Genomic DNA, 22,058 nt, shown 5'->3' on the forward strand with positions numbered 1-22,058 from the left:
GAATTCGTTTTAATATTATCTCTTTGCAAAGCGTATGTTTAATTTACAAACTAATTTTATTTTAAGAATTAGTGTACGCATGCAAATTAACGATTTTTATTATATAATGTATCACAAAAATAACTTTTCTGACTCATATGAATCGTAATTTACTGCAAGCCTGTAATTTACTGTACAGAGCTCGATCAATCTCCGATCCAGTACCCCTATCCCCAGAGATATTTATTTTTAATGGGAAGTTGGAGGACTTTGTGATCCCGGCAGATTTAGCGAGCACCAGTCACTATTTTGTACATGGGGAGACTTCGGATGGCGGGAAGGAAACTCACACCCTACAAACCAGGCTATCCCGGCCCAAAATAATTCATGAATGGAATAAATGCAGCTGATCTTGGTGTGAGCTTTCTAATTCTTTGGAGTTTAGATCTAATTACACCCTTTAATGGGTGTGTATGATTCCTCAGTTCGGTATTAAGTTGAAATACACAATTTTTAGAGTTTTTCAACACCAAATTCGAATAGGTATTACACAAGTTTTTATAGTCAGTAATGTCCTGTAAAGTACTTATCTGGAAACAATATATTAACAGTTTTCTGTCAAAACGATATATTTGGAAAAATTGTGGCTTGTCAATATAATGATCCAATGTTTTTAATTCAAAACATAACTTTTTTTAAGAATTTTTTTTCTTATTTCGATTTTTTTCCGCACTTAAATTCACTTCCTTAAAATATAGTAAAGATGTTAAACATTCTGAAGTTTAATTATGAAAGCTAAGATTGTTTTCTTTCATCGTGTTTTTTCGCTATCAGAGAGTAATTCAAGGGTGAGATTTTAATGCATTATAAAATAATTTATACAAATTATATCAATTGTTTTAAAAGCATATTAATTTAATAAATTTCCCATAATCCGAGTTTTTTTTTTACAATAAGTCGAATTAACGAATTTTTTTTTCAAATTAAAAATCTGATATGATTTTGCTTTCACTAAAATTAAACTAGGTTGAAGGTTTCAACTTGTTTCTGTAATAAAAAATTAAAAGAATTGACGTTTTCGTGAAACTTCCATTAAAAATGAACTGATGGTGGAACTATTTAAAATATTTAAAGCGATTAAAAATTAGAGAATCGTTTGGCTGTTATCAGTCTCAACACATTATTTGCCGGAAATATTTTGAAGATATTTTTCCTCATTCGTTTCCTGAACTTAACTAAAAATAGTTTTCATTTTATTGCAAAGCATTTTGTGGAATCTAAAAAGCCAACGATGATTTGGAGACGAAATTTTTATCGTGAATTTTCATTTTGCATTTGAAAGTATTCGATATTTTCACACCAGCGAGAAAAGGTTTCTTTTCAAAGCGAGGGAAAATAAAGCTGAAACTTTCGCTCCCGCGAACGAAGTCATAAAAATGTTTGTCTTTTTTATGATTTTTCTAATTTGATTTAGTGTGACGGTAGAATTCGAGCTATATAGTAAAGAGAGCAATCAAAAAGTCAAATTTTGCATTTTTGTATTGCGATACATCATCAGGTGATGAAGATATTGATGATTTATCACGATGATTTTTTTAAATACACATTTTAACATTGGTCTATAATTTCGTTACCCAGATCAAATTTATTAACGATCACGATAATGTCGAATTTAATAGTTATGGTAATAACTAATATTCACAATATATCGTGACAATGCTTTTTAAAATTATTGTTATAATAATTTTAAAAATAATGACATTCCATCATATATTGACATATCACCCAGCTTTAATAGAAAATATTTTATAGATTTTTAACACTTATAATTCCAGACTATGTTGAATTTGAAAAAAGAATTGAAATTTCAATAAATATAAGTTGTAATGGCTATTCCTTAAAAATTGGATGGCTAAGGTTTTTTTAAAAATCAGTTTTGAGGTTAAAAAATTTGATTCAAAAATGCATGAAATCTAAATGCTCTCAATCTTCCGTGTGCCAGAGTAATAAAGCACAACTTATCTTAAGCCAAAACAAAGGTGAATATGCATTTTTAAAATATGCTTATTATACATCTGTAATGAGAACTTTTTCCTTAAAGTTTTAAAATAGATATATAATGATGGTTTTTGCTTTTATTTGCTTGATAAAACTTTTTTAAAATATGTAAGAATTTTCATTCAAAATGTTTAAGTTCTTAATACGGATAGAAAAATCAGAATCTATGCGATTTGAACAAATACATTTTATCATAGACAGGGTTTTAGATATGATTAATATTTTTCAAAATTTTTAAAAATGCTACTTGGAATTTTTTTTACTAGAAAATTGCTGTTGTAATTAAAAATATATAAAACAACTAATCATTTTAATATTTACAAGCTCAATGTTCCCGAACTTAGTTTTTTCCAATGCTATTTTTTAAAAAGTCCGGCTTTTAAACTTTAAATCGTCATAATTTTATAAAATTTTCATAAGAATAAAAGAAAAATTAATAGTAGAAATGCGACTTTATTTACGAAAATGGCCTAGTAAAAAATTGTTTTTTGAAACACTTGCAAACATACAAATATTTTATCAAAAATTCATAAAAAATAAGTTTTTTTGTCCATTAACATTTAAAGCAATTTAAAATATCTTCGTTAAAATGTTTTGGAGTTCAAGAAAAACGCTTAGAGTGCATTTTTATATTATTTGAGAACAATTTCAGTGATGCTGTACCAACAATTAGTAGACTTCTTAAAAATGATTGTTTGAAAAGCATGTTCACTAGCAGTGTAAATGAGACAATAGTTTAAGTTTATCAGAGTCAAACAGGAACTTATACGTATTCATCAAGAATTTTGGAACATGAGTACAAAAAACTATCAAAAACAGTTCGAATGCACAGTTTTTATTTTAGATAAAATTTCATGTTTATGAAAAGTTTTGAAGAAATAATTTTTTCTTTCTTTTACACTTTAAAAACTGCGGTGTACTATTTGTCAAAACTTTATGTTGAATAACCCGGAAAATTGTGTGAAGAAACATTTTATTTAAAGTTAACACGAAATCGAACTTTCATGTACAATTTAAAGGGTGAAATTTAAATTTTTATTTATTAAATTTATTTAATTAAATTTATTTTTATTTATTAAATTTAAATTTAGAGAAGCTTACACCAAGTTCAGGCGCTTTTACACCATAAGTGAATTATTTTCGCTTCCCAAAAAGCAATGTTAGCGCAAAGCATATCTTCAGTAGATGGTCTACTTTTCTAATAAGAGTTGGCGTGGCTTTATAGTGGTCTTCCATGCTACTATGCATCTACAGAAAAAGCTCGTCGTTGAAATATGTATGTTAGTTTTTAGTTGTGTAACAAGGTTATTTATTAAGCCTTATTATTAAGGTTTAATTTTTAAATCTTTGCGAACAGTATTTAAATAAGTTTATAATTTTTATACGCTTCAGTTCTAAATTTTATTTTCAATAACAACACATTGAATTAATAAGTTAAAGTATCTGCACTTCAAAAAATTTAAGTATTTTTCCTTCTCTTTTTTCAGTTCAATATAAAAGAACTAAATTTAAGAATAAAGAATTAAGTTTCTGTGATAACTATTCTCAGCGTTTAAAGCAGTTCTTTTTTGAAAATAATTCAGTTTATTTTATTCATTTTCAACATATGCATACACCAAGAACAAAATCATATTAAGTATTTCCTTCTTAACAATAAATATTTTTGGAAAAATTAGTAGCATTAGTAGCAATGCCGCCAAGAGAAGCTCGATGATTTTAGGTTCCATATTAACCAAGGTTGCATAGAGTTGTTGCATAGAACATAAAGCTGCATAGAAAAGCTGCTCTGTGACATGCGTATGTTTGACTTACAAACTAATTTTATTTTAGGAATTAGAGTATATATGCATCATAAAGTAATGATTCTTTCTTTATATTTGATCTTAAAAATAACTTTACCGATTGGTATGCATATCTTATCTTACAGTTTATAAATTTTAGTGTTATTGAATATCAGAAATGGTGCAACTACTTTACACCAAGATTAAAGGACATTTAGTGTTTTCACTACACCAGGAAATATCGTTAGTGCTTGGTGTAGTGAAACACCACATTGTAATGTAGTTGTCACCATTTTTAGTGTTAAGATACACTATCATTTTTTACATCGTAATTACCAATTTTCATTTTCATCAATATTTAATATTTTAGAAAAGTTAAAAGCATTTTTTGCGAAAAATTATATTTGGAATTATTTTGAGAAAAGAGACCTATTTTAGAAACTGTGGGAGCAGTTAATGAAGATGGCAATTTTTAGAGAATTTAAATTACTAATTAATAAAAACTGCATTCATATATTAAGTATTGTAATCAAGAAAATAAAGTAACAGTTATGAAGAAGGCATGTATTTACAATAAAGGATGTAGATAATCGCTTACAGATGGGATTTTAATTATAAAATTAGCAACCCGTCGTTAGGAAGATGGAAATAATTATATTTAAAAGCTTTACAGGTCATCATAGATCGAGACTTCGATACAAAGAGTTAAGCAGTTAAATTTATCAATGACTTTTTTTCTTCATACTTCCAGGAAGGGAACAAGAGAAAGCACTTAAAGATAACGAAGAGGATGGAATAAACGGCTACCATCACAATTTTTAGAAAACGAGATTCACTCGCGAAGAAAGAACATTTTCAGAAAATGGCAATTTGTTATCAACTAAACAGTGAAATGTGTTTTCTTAAAATGAAGTGTATTTTAGTTTCCTTTATCTCCTGAATTTTTTTTTTGAATTTAGGATCATTGTATTTTTTTAAAACCAACTTTTAAGCTTATTTAGAACTATGAATATGAGCTTCCTTGGCTTCAGCTGTGTGCATCGCATATAGAGATATTTAAGCTGACGTCACTTTACATACTTGTCCACTGGCAATCCACCAATGATCAATGAGTTACAGATAGCAACCAATAGGAATAAGTTTCTGTTGTGATGTGAATTTGAGTCGTCCAATAGGAAATGGAACAAACGATAATTAAATGACTTAATCCACTTAGTGATATTTAACCTATGACTTGGGCATCTCTATTTAACCAAGAGTTGTCAAGTGGAGTGATGTCTTATTTTATAGCGACACAGAGAACTTAAAAACGATTAATTTTCTATTTAGGGACAACCTTGACATGTAAGGTATTGTTTCTGAGGTAATTTTTTTACACTAAATTAAATGAAATCAATTCTGAGAAGATCAGACTAACATTTTAGAAGTTATAAGCGTTTTATGTACCCAAGTAGACGAAAAAAGACAACACTCGCAAATTCTGAACTATTCGTTCGATTGGTTAATGTATAGTTTTATTTGATTCAGCTTAAAAATTACATAGGAAATAATTCATCACTGTTTAGATAAATATATCAGATAAGTAAATAAGCGGATGTAAAAATTCGTACTTTTTGTACCTGAAATCAAAATAAGGCAAGGGGACTCTAACCCATGATCCGTCAACTACTTAGGATATTTTTCGTCAGCACTGTGGTAGGTGAGAACCGGGGGCCGAATTCGTATTGAACAGCCATGACTGGGATTCGAACCCGGGTCACATTATTGGAAGACGAACCCTCTATGCCTGAGCCATCACGACTCTAAGAGCTGTTTGCCTACAAATGACTCAAACACACACAATGATGACATAGTTTTACATATTTCAGTTCTCAATTTCAGTCACTTGCAAATCATTACAGCATAAAAGTTTCTTCACTAAGCATTGTTTAGTTAAAATTTGATTTAAAAAATTTAGGAATGAAACAAGAAAAAGATGTTTTGAAAAAGATGTTAGGGTGAACAATTTTTTCTTAAATGTAACAGATTGTACGTTTTAAAAGTTTATTTTTTTCATTTCCAATGAGCTGCATAATCAGTCTTCCCGATGAGCAGACCAAGTGCGTTCTCCAGAAGTGGTATCCACTCTTTCAGGACCACCACAATGAGTGAGATACCGTTAGTCAAGTTAATTTGGACGTCTAGTTTCTGCCTCACTAGATGGCAGCACCGAAACTTTATTTGGATGCTAAAGTGCACTAGGAATTTAATTTTGCCGGAAATGCCAAGAGCCAATAAGGCACTCCAGGGATCTTTTACATGCCGCATAATCATACGACATGGTCGCTGAGGATTTCTGTATCCCGAAAATCCGGTGTCTGGGCCGGGGATGGAACCCGCAGACTTGGGCTCAGAAGGCCGACGACAAACCAACTACTCCACCCAGTCACAATTTTCAAAAGTAAATACAATAAAAATGTTTTTTAAATTATATCATACAGTAACAAAGCAGCAAAATTAAAAACACTGCTTTTAAGCCCCCCTTAAATCAACCCGATCCCGTAACTTCTATATTTCCTAAAAAATTCAAAAAGAAAAGTACCACATAAATCTAATATTATTTGACCTATTTTTTTAAAGCTAAAATCATATCTAATATCTTCAACTGAAAGATCAAGTTATTCAACGAGCTCCCACTCATTCAATTATTTACATCGGATAAATAAATCGAATAAAATGATCTAATTATTGGCTTTTATTGAATGAGACATTAAATAAAATATTTAATAAAATAATTTCTAGAAAACATTAACTTCGGAAAGTCACTAGGTCAAATGATAGCGCTAAATTTATCGCTGTTATTCTCATGTAAGGAAAAGTTTTTATGTAAGATACATCATCATCACAATATAAAAATCTTTTCTTATCAATCAGAAGGTCAACTACATTTTAGTACATAGGTTTCGAGAAACTTAATTTTTTCGATATTTTGATACGTAATCGGGAAAGAAGGTAGAGAGAAAAGTACGGAATATTCTGAATTAATTTTATTTTATTTTATAACAGGCGTTGAACAGCAGTCCCAATTCTACGTTTACGACTATCAATATTCAACTTTTCAGCCTTGTAATTTTGAACCAAAACCAGAAGACAAGGAAACTCCTAGATCAAGTATTGCGCAAACTGGCCCGAACTTGGAGGAAAATAACCCACATTTGAGTTGCATGGAGAGGAAAAATCGCAAAAACTTCCCACAGTTGCCCGACAGTAAGGGGATTCAAACCCATGATCCGTCTACCACCGAGGGAGGATATTTAACATCAGCAACCGGGAGCAGAATTCGTATCAACCAACCACCGCTGGGAACCTGGATCGCTTTAAAGGAAGGCGAGAGCTCTATCTCATGAGCCACCACGGCTCTCTGAATTACTTTTGATTGTTAGATTTCTCCCTATAATTTGCATGATGGCGAAAAAAATATACATAAAAATTAAAATTACAGGGTGTTTCGTTACCACTGTCCATAATATATATTGTAAGAATCCTTGTCAAAAAAGGTCACTTACTTTTGCGCAGGTCACAAAGTAAAATTTAAGGGAAAAAAAACTATATAGACGAGTAATAATAAAATCTAATGTACAATATACTAAAACAAAGAAGTGAGATATTACAACCTAGTACAAGCTGTACTTTAACGGGTGTAATGCATTAATACAGGGTCACAAATACTGCAATATGAAAAAAATGACACAACGAAAGAAATGATGGTACATATACCTTCACTTTAAGTGGATACTTTCTTCTTTTAGCTATCAATTTAACTTAAAAAAAGACCTGTGAGTTGCCTTTAGATTCGAATATAAATATTTATATCATTAATATGCTTGAGCAGCATGCCTGTAAAATAAATACTATTAACAAAACACTTCCGTTACCACTTTTTACTCTTTTGATAAAAGGAACCGTCTTTTTAAGACAATATTTATCCAAATGGGTTCAACAATTTATCCCTAACATACATTTTTAGCCTTGTTAACGATGAAACTACTTAGGCGTGTGTAACATTTGAATGATTGAAACTTCATCCACCCAAAACCCACTCTACCCTTAAATACAAATCTCACTTCTTCTGGTCGTGATAATCCTCTTGGCATATTGTAGCTTATGCAGTACAATATCAACAATACCATCGAATTTCGGCTTGGTACCAGAGAGGGCAAAATGTTCATTTGCCTCTCCAACCGTGGACGAAGGGACGCCAAGGATTATCGATCCGTATTTTCAGTTTCTCGCTCAAAGCGACTAGAAGTTAATAAGCCGATTCTCATCATTCTCTGGGCACTTCAATGATTTTCCCAGATTGATACTAACAGCTGTTTACGAGAATATAAAATTTTCATGTGAAGATTAAGTTCATACTAAGGAATTGTGATTCAAACTAAGTTCAGGACCATAGTTAAGAAATCAGAGGCACATAAAAAGACTGAAGAATGAAATAAAGAAATAAACGGGTTTGAAGAACTAAAATAAGAAAACATAGGGTGTTTCTGTAAGAGGAAGGCAAACTTTCACGATTAATGGAATATCATAAAAAAAAATTTTTTTTGCTATAGAGCTCAACTTGTTTTCGACTGTGGAATGATCGAATTTTTTAGGCGATAACCCAAAATTTTTATTATTAACAAGGCGATAACCCAAAATTAACAGATAAATTACCGCTTTATTTTGAAATACTAACATAATAAGATGGATCCATGGTTCAAGGGAAATAGCGCACCAAGTTCGGATCCCAGTGATGGCTGGTGGATACGAACCGGTGGATACGGCTCGCACCGACCACAGTGTTGACGCAAAATCGTGGTTTTTCAATGGTTGACGGATCATGGGATAGAGTCCCCTTGTCGTCGGGCTACCTGTGGAGGTTTTCGTGGTTTTCCTCTCTTGGTAAAGAAAATGAGAGTTAGTTCCATCAAAAAGTCTCCACGATGTCACATTTCTCCCAATACTTGATATAGGAGTTTCCTTCTCTTCTGCATTGGGTTCAAAATTACAATTCTATGGAGTTCAACATTGGTAGTCCTTAACTCAAAATTTAAACTACTTTTCAACGATGAAATAATATGATAAAGTTTTTTCATCATTTTATTGTTAATAACCTTGATTTTATGTTCGACAGTTAATTTTACAGTCCTGGAACTGAAGCTAGGTTAGTTATGAAGTTCTTTTTTGTTTTAGTAAAATAAACCGAATTATTTTCTTTAAAATGAAAATTAAAAAGAAGTGGTATAAATGTTGAACATAGTAGTTACAGAAGCATATTTATTTACTAGCGAATTCGGCTATTTCATTTTGATTTGAAAAGCGCGGTAGGAAATATTAATACAATATTTAATAAATGCATGCCCTTTTAATCATTTATTCAACCTTTTAATCATTTGTTAAATGTATTGTTACTAGAAAAATTAATATTAAAATATACTATTTTTTTCCATTAACAATTTACTTTAAATGATTTCATACAGGCAACTGAAATATAAATAAATGATAGCTATTGATTGGATCTAACTGTAATTAAAGGTTTCAAAAATAAATCATTATTGGTAAAAAAAAGATCCTAACTAACGGAACCCACTTAACTCTTCCACGGAACCCTAAGACTCCACGGAACTCCATTTGAGAAGCGCTACTATAGAGCATGGGATTGCAAATGAAAAGAGCGGTTGTACTATGCTAATCAATCAAACAAAAGATTAAATGGAAAAAAAGAAATCAGCAAAAAAAAAATTACATTTATAGTATTAAAATTGTTTTAAACACGTATATCAACGTCAATTTAAAGCAAAATTAAAGTAAATTGGTTGAGTAAATTAAATTGGTAAAGTAAATTGGTTGAATTGGTTAATTCAAAGTAAATTGGTTGAGCAGTGATTTGAGGGAAAAATAATCACTTTTAAAAATCTTTCACTCCTGAAAATGTTTCAAAGGATTTGCTACAAATTTTGTATTTTATGAAAAAAATTACTTAGATATACATATTTTATTTTATAACCGTATTTTGAGTTTATGAGCACTAGCCTTGCAATTTTTAACCCAATCCAGAAGTAAAAGGAACTCCTGGATTAAGTATTGAGAGAAATTTGTCTTCGTGGAGGACTTCTAAATGGAACTAACCCGCATTTGCGTTACATGAAGAGGAAAACAATGAAAACCTCCCACGATTTACCTGACAAAAAGAGGACTCTAACCCATGATCCGTCTACCACTATGGTCTGTGTGAGGTGGGTGCAGAATTCGCATCGACCAGCCATCGCTGGGATTTGAACCTGGCTCACCTCATTGGGATTATTTTCCATTACTTAATGTATTATTTTCCCATAATTATTTCCATTATTTTGTAGCAGTTGCTTTCTGCCTATACTGTAAAATACAGCATACGCAGATCTTTTTTTTTCAAAAATTGAAAAAATAAATTTTTTCAGCGAAAGGAAGATGATTTCCAAACATCGGATTGAGATTTAATTTTAAAAATTCATGTTCACATTCATTCACATATAGTAGGGAGAGTGATTTAAATATGAAAATCCAGGTTTAATTCACTATAGCTATTTATGTTGAAAAACGAGGGAATAAATTTTTTCCTCTAAAAGAAACTGATTTTTAAGGAATGGATAGTGATTTTAATAGGAAAATTCAGATCATAGGTTTGGAACAAGAACTTAATACACCTCGAATGAAAACTATTTATTGGTAAAATTAAATATGAATCACATTTTGATTTCAAAAGCAAAAATAGATTGTTAATAGATTCTTACAGTCATAAAATAATTTGAAATTCTCACAAAACAATGACAGTCTATGTTGTGAATATTTTATTTGTGTATTATTTTAACTCCTCTTTTAAATAAATATATTTATTCATTCATTCACTATTATTGATTTCTTTACCAATTTTCGATTATTTACTTAATTTCATTTTTTATGAAATTTTTTTGCTGAATCTGTGATTGTTTGTAAAAAGGTGATTAATAGCAGGAGTTTAATCCATGCAAAATTATCTCTGAAAAATAAGAAGCTGTTTCAATCGAAGTTTCCTTATAAAACTTTGTCTCCAAGCAAAAATCACATCTGTAAAATATTGCCGACCTTGTCAAGGCGTCAGCAGGTCTCGACTAAAGAATATGAAAAGAAATAGCACCTGTCTTGAAAAAGCACACATGTACTTTTGCAAACAGTATAACGTTAGTCTATTAAATATACAATAAAAGCTAGGGGCTTCTAGTTTTTTTCCTCAGATATTAATAAAAATGAAAACAAAAAATTACTATGATAAATACATTTACAAAACTTTAAATTTATTGTAATGTGAATGGGAATTGCAAATACTAAAGACATTTATCTAAGTGCTGTTAAAATGCTATCAGAATCATTTAAGTAATTATTTAAGAGTTTCTTTACGAAAGTTTTGAATAATAATAAAAAAAATTTTATTTGAAAAAATTAAGGTAATTCATTGCATATGTGAAGTTTTTTTAAATTTACTTTTGTATATACAAACATATTACTGCTTAGGAGTTGTACAATTATAAGCCACATTTTCAAATTGTTTTCTAGAGAGTATTTTGATTACTTGCTTTTGGTGAAAACATCACGATCTCAACATTTAGTCAATAAATATGCCGTGGAAGTATTGGAAAATTGCATCAAAACCAATTTGGAAACAATATTAAGGAAAACCTTATCCTTGGTTTCATAGTCATAAGTGTGGCTTATCACTATATTGCCTAAACCCTTTCATATTTTTTCCATATTTCTTTTTAAGTTTTGTATAATTTTGTAATGGGTTAGCTGTTATAAACGTAATGTAAACTATTCTAAAAATATAAATTCAAGGTTCCACTTAATAATAAAGACAAAAAGAAATTGGAAGTCTTGCAAAAAAATAATGGCGAAATGTTAAAACAATACTTTGAGTGTCTCATACTAACTTCAGATTTCTCTTAAAGTTTTGTTTAAATCTTATTTTCTTGGTAACAATTAAAGGAAATAAATCAGATAGCATTGTCAATGGAAAAACTTCATTAGCTTTAAAAATTAAGCTGTAAAAAAACAAAACTTTCAAAACAAGGTGCCATAAGTTTTGTTTTGTGTATTCGAACACACATGGGTTTTGATAATGGGCGCCTTATGCTGAGCGCTCGAAACATGTTGACTTTTTACTCCCAATTTTTGAAGCTTATGAGGGTTTTTATTGACAAGTATATCTTTCCACTTCCGTTTCTTTGAATTATTCATTTGAAACGGATATGACTTTATATAAAGGGTTAAATGGGTATTCGATTGCTATATCCGATACTGGTTATAGTTATTCTTGAATATTACGGTGCACAGCTTAAAAATATATTTCGAACAAAAATTAGTGAGCAAACAATCCGGAAATTTGATGTGGGGTTGCTCTAAATAAAAAACAATGGCAGTTTATTTTCTTTTTAAGCAAAAACTTTCAAATATTGCTGATACATAACACTCACTGCTTCAAATGCATTTCCTTTATTTTAAACTGTTTTTAAGAATAATTTATTGAAAACTTTGCATCAAAAATTAATATCTGAACTATGAGAACACAGGAAACTTTAAAGTTACAGATAAAAATACAGTTTACCCTCTTAAAACAAAAGGATAACATATTGAAATTTATATTCAATTTTACTTCGAGATACATTGATTCAATAATCTATATTTTTTAGAGTTAATTTCAAGAAGGCAGTTATTTTTTCCTTTAGGTTTTCTCAAACAAATATTTAAAAACTACTACTGAAAAATTTAGTTAGAGAAGCCTTTAATTTAGCCTTGTTAACAGAAACGAACCTTCATTTTTTTTGAGTAAATTAGTTAAAACTGCATTTAGTGATCTACGTTTTTTAAATTTGTTTAAAAATATAAATAAACAACTGCAAAAAGTTTGCTATTACAGAATTATTCAGAGATAGTTCGTAATATTATTATGAAGCAGGGTTAAAAAGAGTTTAAGCCAGCGTTGTTTATCAAAATGAAATTTCACTTTTTTTCGCTAAAATTGATTTTATAAGTAAACATTTCTTAAAATTTTTTGAAACTCATGAACTGTAAAAGGTTTGCTATCACAAGGCTTGTCAGATGTTATGAAGAGCTAAAAAAATTATTACAATTTAGCCTTGTTTTTTTATAAATTTTTTTAAAGAGCTTTCAATTACTTATAATTTGTAGAACTGCTTTTACAAGTATACATTTTTAAACAGCAGTTGTACTTATTGAGGCATTTAAAAAAGTGAAGCTAAAAAATTTTAGAAAGAAATTAAACAAAACTTACTTGAACATAAACATGAATTTTTCCACACTTATTTGTTTCTACTTCTACATGCTGAAACAAAAAGAAAAGCTAATTAGAAAACTAACTTAAAATTTCATTAAATATGTATGCATTGGTTACAAAGTATATGTATTCATTAATATAATGCTATGTACATATTAAAAATATATATCTGGTAAAAGTACATAAGCGTTTTGCACAATAAAAACGATTTTCAAATGGAATCAGCTTAAAATTTATATATGCAGGAAGTTGGAATACAAAATGTACGCAGAGTAAAATAGACTGAGAAAGTATGCAAAAATTAAAAAGTATGGGTTAGTATGAAAAAAAAACTGAATGAAACATGCGATCCATAAACAAAACTCAGTGGTGCGACAGCCTCTGAAAGGCCAAGGCTCTGTACCCAGCCTAGTTTTCTTGACCTTGAGCTCTAGGGGTACAGGAGCAGATTTTCCGGCTGGGTGGTCAGCCAAACGCGTTGCCTCAAGCATGCTTGATACTCCTATTTATCGACCAAAAAGCTGAGTCCGTCTTACCCGGTCCGAGGATAGAACCTCGGACCTGTGGTGAAGCGCGAAGTGTTACCATTCTACACCTGGGTCACCCTTCCTTTAAGTACATGATAAAAAACAACAACTTAATATTGATATAAAATGGTATCCGTTGTAAATGGAATTAATTCTGATACATATTTAAGAAGAAAAAATGAATATTAGGAATACGACTGACCATTATTTAAAATGGTCATACTTTGGTGCAAAGAACTCGACTGATTACGCAGTTAAATATAGAGTTAAATATTACGAGAGCAGGAAGCGGATATACGGAGCCAAACACGAATAAAGTAACGAGATGAATAAAATAACACGAATAAATAACGAATAATCAATAACATTAATAATATGACACGAATAAGGAAAAAAAAACCAAATGGTGTTCAAACTTTAGCATGATGCATTTAGTAAATAATTAACGATAACAATGATGATAATAACTAACGCTCAAAAAGTTTGTTGCCGGGGAAATATTGACAAAAGCTCATTACAACTTTAAAAACCATATTAAAATAAAAATAATAAATTAGTAATTTTCTATTCAAAATTAAATAAACATAACACAGGAATCATAACTTGTTAGCAAACCCACTTATATGAAAAAATAATATTGTTCGAAATAAATTCAAAATGTATTTTTTTTTACAAATTTAGATCACTCGCTATTAAAGCTCGTAACTAAGTGAATTAGCGTCAGTTGAGATTAAGAAGACATATTCGGTAGTTTCAAGCTTCCAGAATTCATGATCATGTTTCCAAAATGCAAAAATAAATTACAAGCGACACTTTCAGTGACAAGGGATTTTTCGAGAGCCAACGATACAAAGGAAAATTCTCTAATGCCCGATGATTACGAGCTAATACGATCAGCGACGAACTATTTAATTAAAGTTAACTTGAGTACATATTACACAAGTGATAAACAGTTTGTGTCATTAAATGTCAGTTTGTTTAAAGCTATAAATCAACAGAGTGGAAACTAGGTGTGAGATACTCATTAAACAAAAGTAATTGAGCGAGAAAATAAATTAAATAGACATTTAATCATAACTGATATGCAACACTTAATAATATTATTTACTTAGAAGCAGAATTTTTGATGATAATATATGCTTATTGCATTTTGGAACTTAAGAACTAAGTTAGGTTAAGAATTATTGTTGTACAGATAGAAAAAAAAAAACGGACTACCCAGAATAATTTTTGATCCCCTAATGATCAGATTTTCACGTTCTAAGACCTAATCGTAATGGCACGAAGGGCTGATCTCAAATATGTTAATTAATCAGTGCAGACGATATTTCAAATTATGAAATTAGACACAAAAACGTACTTCCTCGGATTTCTGAATTGGTCGAATTGTTCCAGAGGAATCGAATTTTATGCATCTGACTTTTTTTAATTTAATTTTCACAAATTCGACAGATTTCTCTCAAATTTTGTATTTGCAAAATGATACAAATGATTAAATGATACAAAAACTTGTATACCTTACAATTCAATTTTTTTGTGTGACCATTCTTAAATAAAATGATAAAAAATAATAAATATTTCCTAAAGTTATTTTTTTGCATGGAATTATCTTTGGATAAACGAATTTTATAATTGTGTGCAAAAATGTTTCAATTTGCTTAGAAAGTTCTTGAGATATAGCGAAATACTCAAAATGTAAAAATAGCAAAGGGGTTCAAACTTTGGAGAGCTTTCTTGTCCAAACGATTGGAACCGTATTTCCCAGATTGCGGCTACCCCCTATATTTTGGGGGTTGGAAATCTGAATCCGTCGAAAAAAAGGTATGTTTAATTAGGGAAAGTGCGTTTCTTGTGTCTGATTTCGCGAATTAAAACATCGTCTGCACCTATTAATTAGCATATTTGAGGTCACCTGATCGAGCCATTAAGATTGAGTTCTAGAACGCGAAAATCCCATAATTAGATCACAAATTATTCAGGATTGGCAGTTTGTTTTTGGCGCACTGTACATCCATAAAACTACATTGTAGTTAAATAAACAAAAATGTGGTTCATAATATTTATTTAAATAAATAAATATGCCTCGATAATTTGCGGAATTAACTAATAGCTCCTGAATAGCTTAACAATAACTTCAGTAATGCGTTAATTCCTTATAATTTGTGAGCAAAGTTATCAGGAATTAAACTCAGAAACTGTTCGGAGTTTCATGATTTAATGCAGCTAGCAAATTAGACTTGTTTAATTAAATAATATTTTAAACGAATATATAAATAACATCATGAAATTGACAATTTAAGTTCCCAAATTAAGCATTAATAAAATTTACAAAAAACTTGATTGACAATTATCAAAAAAATAGATGAAATTATATACATGAAGTATTAAATTTAAGTAGACATAATCAAACTTAAGCTTAATTATGTTAACATAACAAGCTTAAGCTTAAATCTCAACTGCAAATTGAGATTTAAGCTTAAAGCCTATCTACTACCACTGCTTGAAATAAGATTCATAAAACTTTTTACAAATTCGGATCGCCTGCTGGTTAGGGCATTAAAGCTTATTTCTAAGTGAATTAGCGTCAATTAAGATTAAGAAGATATATTCAGTAGTTTTAAGATTCCAGAATTGATGTTTCCTAAATGTAAAAATAAATTGCAAGCGACACTTTCAATGACAAGAGATTTTTACAGAACGAACGATACAAAGGAAAATTCTCTAATGCACTGTGATTACGACGTAATACGATTAACGACAAAGTATTTAATTAAAGTAAACTTGAGCACATATTACATAAGGGATAAACAGTCAATTTGTCCCAAGCTATAAATTAGCAAAGTGAAAATTAGTTGCAAGATATTCGTTAGACAAAAGTAGTCGGTATACAAAATAGATTAAATCCAACATTATAGTTTATATACAACTCTTGATTATTAATATAATTTACTTAAGTGCTTAGTGATAAATTGCTGATTACATATTGACACTTAACTAAGTTTGGTGAAGGCTAATTGAATTAAGTATATCAGCAAAACTACAGTGGCGTTAAGAAAAAAAAATTATTGGTCTTTCGTGTTGAAAGCGGAAAAGCATCCCTTAAGAGGTTAATTATTTATTTAACACATTAATTTGACTTGTTAAATAATTAAAAATATAAATTAATAAATAATTAAATTATTAAAATATTTTAATTCATAAAGTAACTGTATTCTTAATTTCATTAACCACATGTTGGCAAATGATGCATTAAGTAAATTTTGTAATAGGTTTTTAATTTCATAATTGGGTGACAAATAGTGGATTTGGGAGACAATTTCATAAACAAATGCTACGTTTCAACAGCCAATCAGGATCGGGATACACGCTACGCCACTTGCAGGTATCTCAATATAAAATTAAACTTATAAATTTAAGTATTAACTAATAATTGGCATTATAATAACTAACATTAACTGAAATTTTTTTTTTACATGGTAAACACAAATATTGTTAGTTAATGTAAAGTTGAGAGTTGGACAATTTCAAAGCGCTAAACATAAACATTGCGTATTCAATATAATGAAATTTGCCAGTTTTTTAAAATGTTTCTGACACAAAAAAATAGGAAAGCAGAGCAGAATAAAAGGAGAAAAGGTCACTAACCCATATCTATCAGCGACTATATGTCCTAAAACCCATATGAGTCAGAGATAGATAAATTTCAGTCAGAGATAGAAAACAATTATGGAGAGAGAAGGTTCAATTTAAATTATGTTTCATAAAAGTAAATTACGTGAGTTCAATTACTCGTACATTCTATAAACTTTAGGACTGCATAATATTTTTTATATGTTTTAAAAGAATTAATATATTGTATAAAATATATTTATGGTTAAAAGATCATGTAGAGCTTATTAATTAATATGTATACTATTTTAATATATTTTAAATTATAATTTAAATTATTTAATTAAGAAAATTAGCATGCTTCTTGCAAAGTGATCAAGAAAATTCTATTTAAACTGTTTCGATAATTCTTTTTTAAGGGAACTATTTTCAAATTTCAACACAATTTTTTAAACAAATGATATTAAGATTTGACCACAAGTTTTTAAGAAAACTATTTTAAAAGTTTGAACAGAATTTTTCAAGCAAACGATGTGATAAATGTTGCATTAGAGAAATCGTTTCCTGATTTTCAGTGGGGAGTTGAAAACGATGTAATAAATTTTTTTTTCTATAAACTGTATTCGACAGTATTTTTTTAAGGTTTGCATAATTTAAAAATATGTTTTACTACATTTCTCACAAAAATACCGAAGAATTTTAGAACATGAAAGATCATGAAAGAAAATATTCCAAAACTTAAAAGATCACTCTGCAATATCTACACGAGCATTATGTTTTATACCATAAAATTACTCCTTGACAACGCATTGACTGCTATTTTCATATATTTCTCTTTCTTATTCTCGAAAGAATTTTAAGAAATATTATAAGAATTCCTCTTCAAAGTGATTTTACGAGCATTTAATAAGAAAATATTTCATCATGCTCCGAGAAGAATTGCGGTCGAGTAGTAAAGAAAAATAATATAAGTAATAGAAACACAATAGGTATGAACATTTAAAATGACCGAATTATTTTTGAGCAAATCTGTATTATATAACAGGAAAAATTCCATATTTGATTAGTTTATATTTTTTATCGATTTTGCTGCGTCAATAATTCAGTTTGACTTAAAAAATATTCTGTTTGTTTTCAGAAATTATACCGTTTTGTTTAAGCAAACATTTAAATATTTACTTGAATCTCACTTTATTTAATTCAAAACTTTTTTTTTAATTAATTGCTAATTTTATAATTAATGATTATTTCCACCAACAAATTATTACTTTTTGTTGAGCCTCTCAATTATTCTTTTGATTTCCTTCCCCTCCTGGATATTTACTGTTTAATTTCATATGCCTTATTATTTATAAAGTAAATTAAATAGTTTAATTTTATTCTAGCATTGTTTGGTGTTGTTAAAAAGTTATGTTTAGTTTAATAAATTTCGAATTTATGTATCAAATCTCGTTAATTGCACTCTAGGGACATTTGAGATAATGGTTGCAAATAATTTACGTCAATATGTAAAGGGCTATGTCAGTGATTTTTACATTTTAAAATAATTTAAGAGAAAAATAGAGTTGTGGTAAGAAAGAAAGCATACTGTCTACCACTGATATTTTACGTCAGCAATGTGGACGTGCAATCGGAATTCGTATAGACAGACCAGCAATCGCTGGATTGGAACCCGGGTCACCTTATTGGAAGGTGAGTGCTCTATCACCTGATCTACCACAAAAAAATATTAAATTTGAGCCTGATGTATTTTGACACGCAGATAAAAGCTGAAAATGTGGACAAGCTTTATTTTTCCCCAAACTGCTTCATACTGCCAGTGATAATCACTGGTTGTTGAATGATTTGAATCAATCACTGATTGATTCAAATCATTCTACAACCGATTAATAATTTTTAATTTCAGCTTAATTTTCGCGACTAAAGAAAAAATAACAAGTGTAACAAGTGTTTTCCGTTCCTAAGTTTTTTTATTTTCTTGTAAACAATGAAACTTGAATCGAAGTGGTAGAATTATACCTTGTAGAACACTAAAGCTACATTATAAAGCATTTGAGTTTTGCACGAAATATCAATGGTAACGAACTAAGGTCGAAATTCTTCAAATAAGCAGACTTTTCATAAAATATATCAAGATTTTAGAGGATGATCATTCCTCTGACTTTTAATACAGTTAATTAATTTTAGTTATATGCAGTAGTCAAGGAAAAAATTTTGTTTGTTCTAATTTATAAAAATATTAAGTCATAACCTTAGTTAATACTCGAAAAAATATTTTCTGAAATTACGGAAATCGTTCCAATAACAAAATATTTTCCTGACACCAGAAATTGAGGCATTTAATTTCTCTAAAAGTCGATGACCTTAAAATATGTTTATCGATCACATACATTTAATCACATAATATCGATATTTTTCATGTATCATATCATTAACAATTAATCGAAACTTTTTTAATAAGTGATTTCATTTGGACGCTACACAACAAGCCCTTTAAGCTGAATATTCCAATTGAATATCGAACTATGCTCTAATTTGAATTTTCCTATATTGCTGATAGTTAAATAGGAATAACCCGAGACATTGATGAGCTATTGTTTCCAGGAGAGCTGCTATCACTCCTACTGCAATCATTGATGCGAAACTATGTGACATTCAATTGCAAACAATGTAAACTACACGTTAACTTGTCTACTGTTCATAATTGCATAACAGTTTCTGTTCCTTACAAAGCCGTGGATCATGAATAGTCGTATCGTCAAGGATGACATAATTGGAATATCAATATTTCGCGTCAAAGTAATTGAAAGTTGTAATTTAATTAAAGAAACTGAATTTTAAATCACTCATGAAGTCATGATCATGAGTAGACCTATCATCAAGGACGCCATTATTGGAATATTGTTCTAATTTTATAAAATACTCTGAGTTCTCATTACTGTTCCAACAATTGGTTAATTAACACAAACAAATTATGCATAAAAACTTTAAATAAAAATTGAAGAGCACTCAATTTTTTTTTAATTAAATAAGTTTGCAATACTATCGGTTGCTTATCATTTATCCGCATTTCTAGTCAAAGTGGATAAAAGAAAGTTTCAATTTAGTTAAAGAAGCAAAATTTTAACCATTTTTCTAACGACAAGTTAATTAACCAAAAAATTATGAATTCGAAATTTAAAATTAAAACTGGGAAATTTGGTATTTAGTACTTTAGTATTAAATACGATTTCATTGGTAGATTTATCAATATTTCTTGTCAAAGAAACGTCAGTGATGATAGCAAGATTTAATTAAATTAAATAAACTAAATTTTAATTAACGTGTTATTATAAGAGTGATTAAACAAATTATGCATCAAAGATACATTTTAAATTTCAAAAGAAATTTGAAATTAAAATAGAAAAACACTCAAAAATAGTTTTTAAGTCTTTTGCAATGGTGAACTTGCATTGATAGGTTTAATAACATTTCTTGTCAAAGAAACGTCATTAATGACAGCAAGTTTTAATTAAATTAAGTTTTAATCACTCTCAGTAATAACACGTTAATTAAACATATTATATATCGAAAAATACAATTTCAAACTTTGAAAGAAATTTAAAATTAAAATGCTAAAACATTCGTAAATAATTTTAAAATCTTTTGCAGTAATAAACTTGCAATGGTAGATTTAATAACATTTCGTGTTCAAATTAAATGAAAGTACGTTTAAATTTAATTAAAGAACTTGAATTTTAGTCACTCTTACAGTAGGTAATTAAACGTTTAATTATAAATAAAAAAATTCAAATTTTCAAATTGAAAACAATTTTAAAAAGATTTTTAATAATTTTGTAAAGAAGAATCATAAGTCCATTTTAATTAGAATGAATAATATGATGTTCCCGATTTTTGTTTATTTGAATTTATGACAAAACAGTTTGTAATTATAAACAAGTTAGTAACAAAGTAATGCTAAATCTCACAATCATTCATATACAATTGCAAACACAAACATTCAGAAATAGTTTTTGTGTGTCTTAGTAATAAAGATGGTTTTACTAATATCCATCAAAATTATTTTTATGGTGTTCTCTATTTACGGTGTTACAAATTTTTACAATATCAACCCCAGTATTTAGAGTCTGCCACATTGCATTTTTGGTTCATATTTTGATTAGATTTTTAAGAAATAGAAACATATTATAATTGAAGATTGTAGTGGAAGGTATCAAGTGACATTCCAAATTTAAGGTTTAAAAACGTGTTATGGTTAACTGTATGCTCCCATGCAATTGAAAAAACAACGTAGTTCAATGAACTATGCCTACAAATTTCTTTAAATCTTATAGATTCAAAAGTATGAGTTCTATATATTCGATGTTCTTTAAAAATTATTTTACCACTTTTTTGTCTTAGCAAAAAGGTGTTAATGGTACATATCAAAATTAAATGCTAGCAATAGTTGCAGCATTTGCATTTTCTGTTACATAATTTTTAGATTGTAAAAGTAGCAACTGAAACCAGTTTAAAAGACAAAGTGCAAATATTTACTTATATTTCATAAATACTGCGCTTATTTTGGCAAAAATTAAGCAGTTTTTTTTTCCAACAAAGTACAAGTATTATTTAATCTAGTACATTAAAGGTTAAAAATGCATTTAAATTTTTTCAGGTAATATCTTTTAATGTTGTTCATAATTTTTAGCCAGTCATTCAGAGTTTTTTCTAGATTTTGAAATATTGCTTCACGAGAAGTATATCACGAAACTAGAACACTTTTCTTCTGCTTCT

The 22,058-nt window shown here is 29.1% G+C and overlaps 1 protein-coding gene across 4 annotated transcripts in view; it reads right to left on the reverse strand.

Annotated features, from left to right (window-relative positions):
* Window positions 1-22,058, reverse strand: part of LOC107441008 (uncharacterized protein ZK1073.1) — a 117,451-nt gene that overhangs the window by 34,951 nt on the left and 60,442 nt on the right. For all 4 annotated transcript variants that reach the window (XM_043043899.2, XM_043043903.2, XM_043043911.2 and 1 more), the window contains exon 2: window positions 13,144-13,194. In XM_043043899.2, coding sequence (XP_042899833.1) covers window positions 13,144-13,194 — 51 coding nt within the window. The remainder of the gene's footprint in view (window positions 1-13,143; window positions 13,195-22,058) is intronic.

Source organism: Parasteatoda tepidariorum, chromosome 1, assembly GCF_043381705.1.
Source record: "Parasteatoda tepidariorum isolate YZ-2023 chromosome 1, CAS_Ptep_4.0, whole genome shotgun sequence".
Lineage (NCBI taxonomy): Eukaryota > Metazoa > Arthropoda > Arachnida > Araneae > Theridiidae > Parasteatoda > Parasteatoda tepidariorum.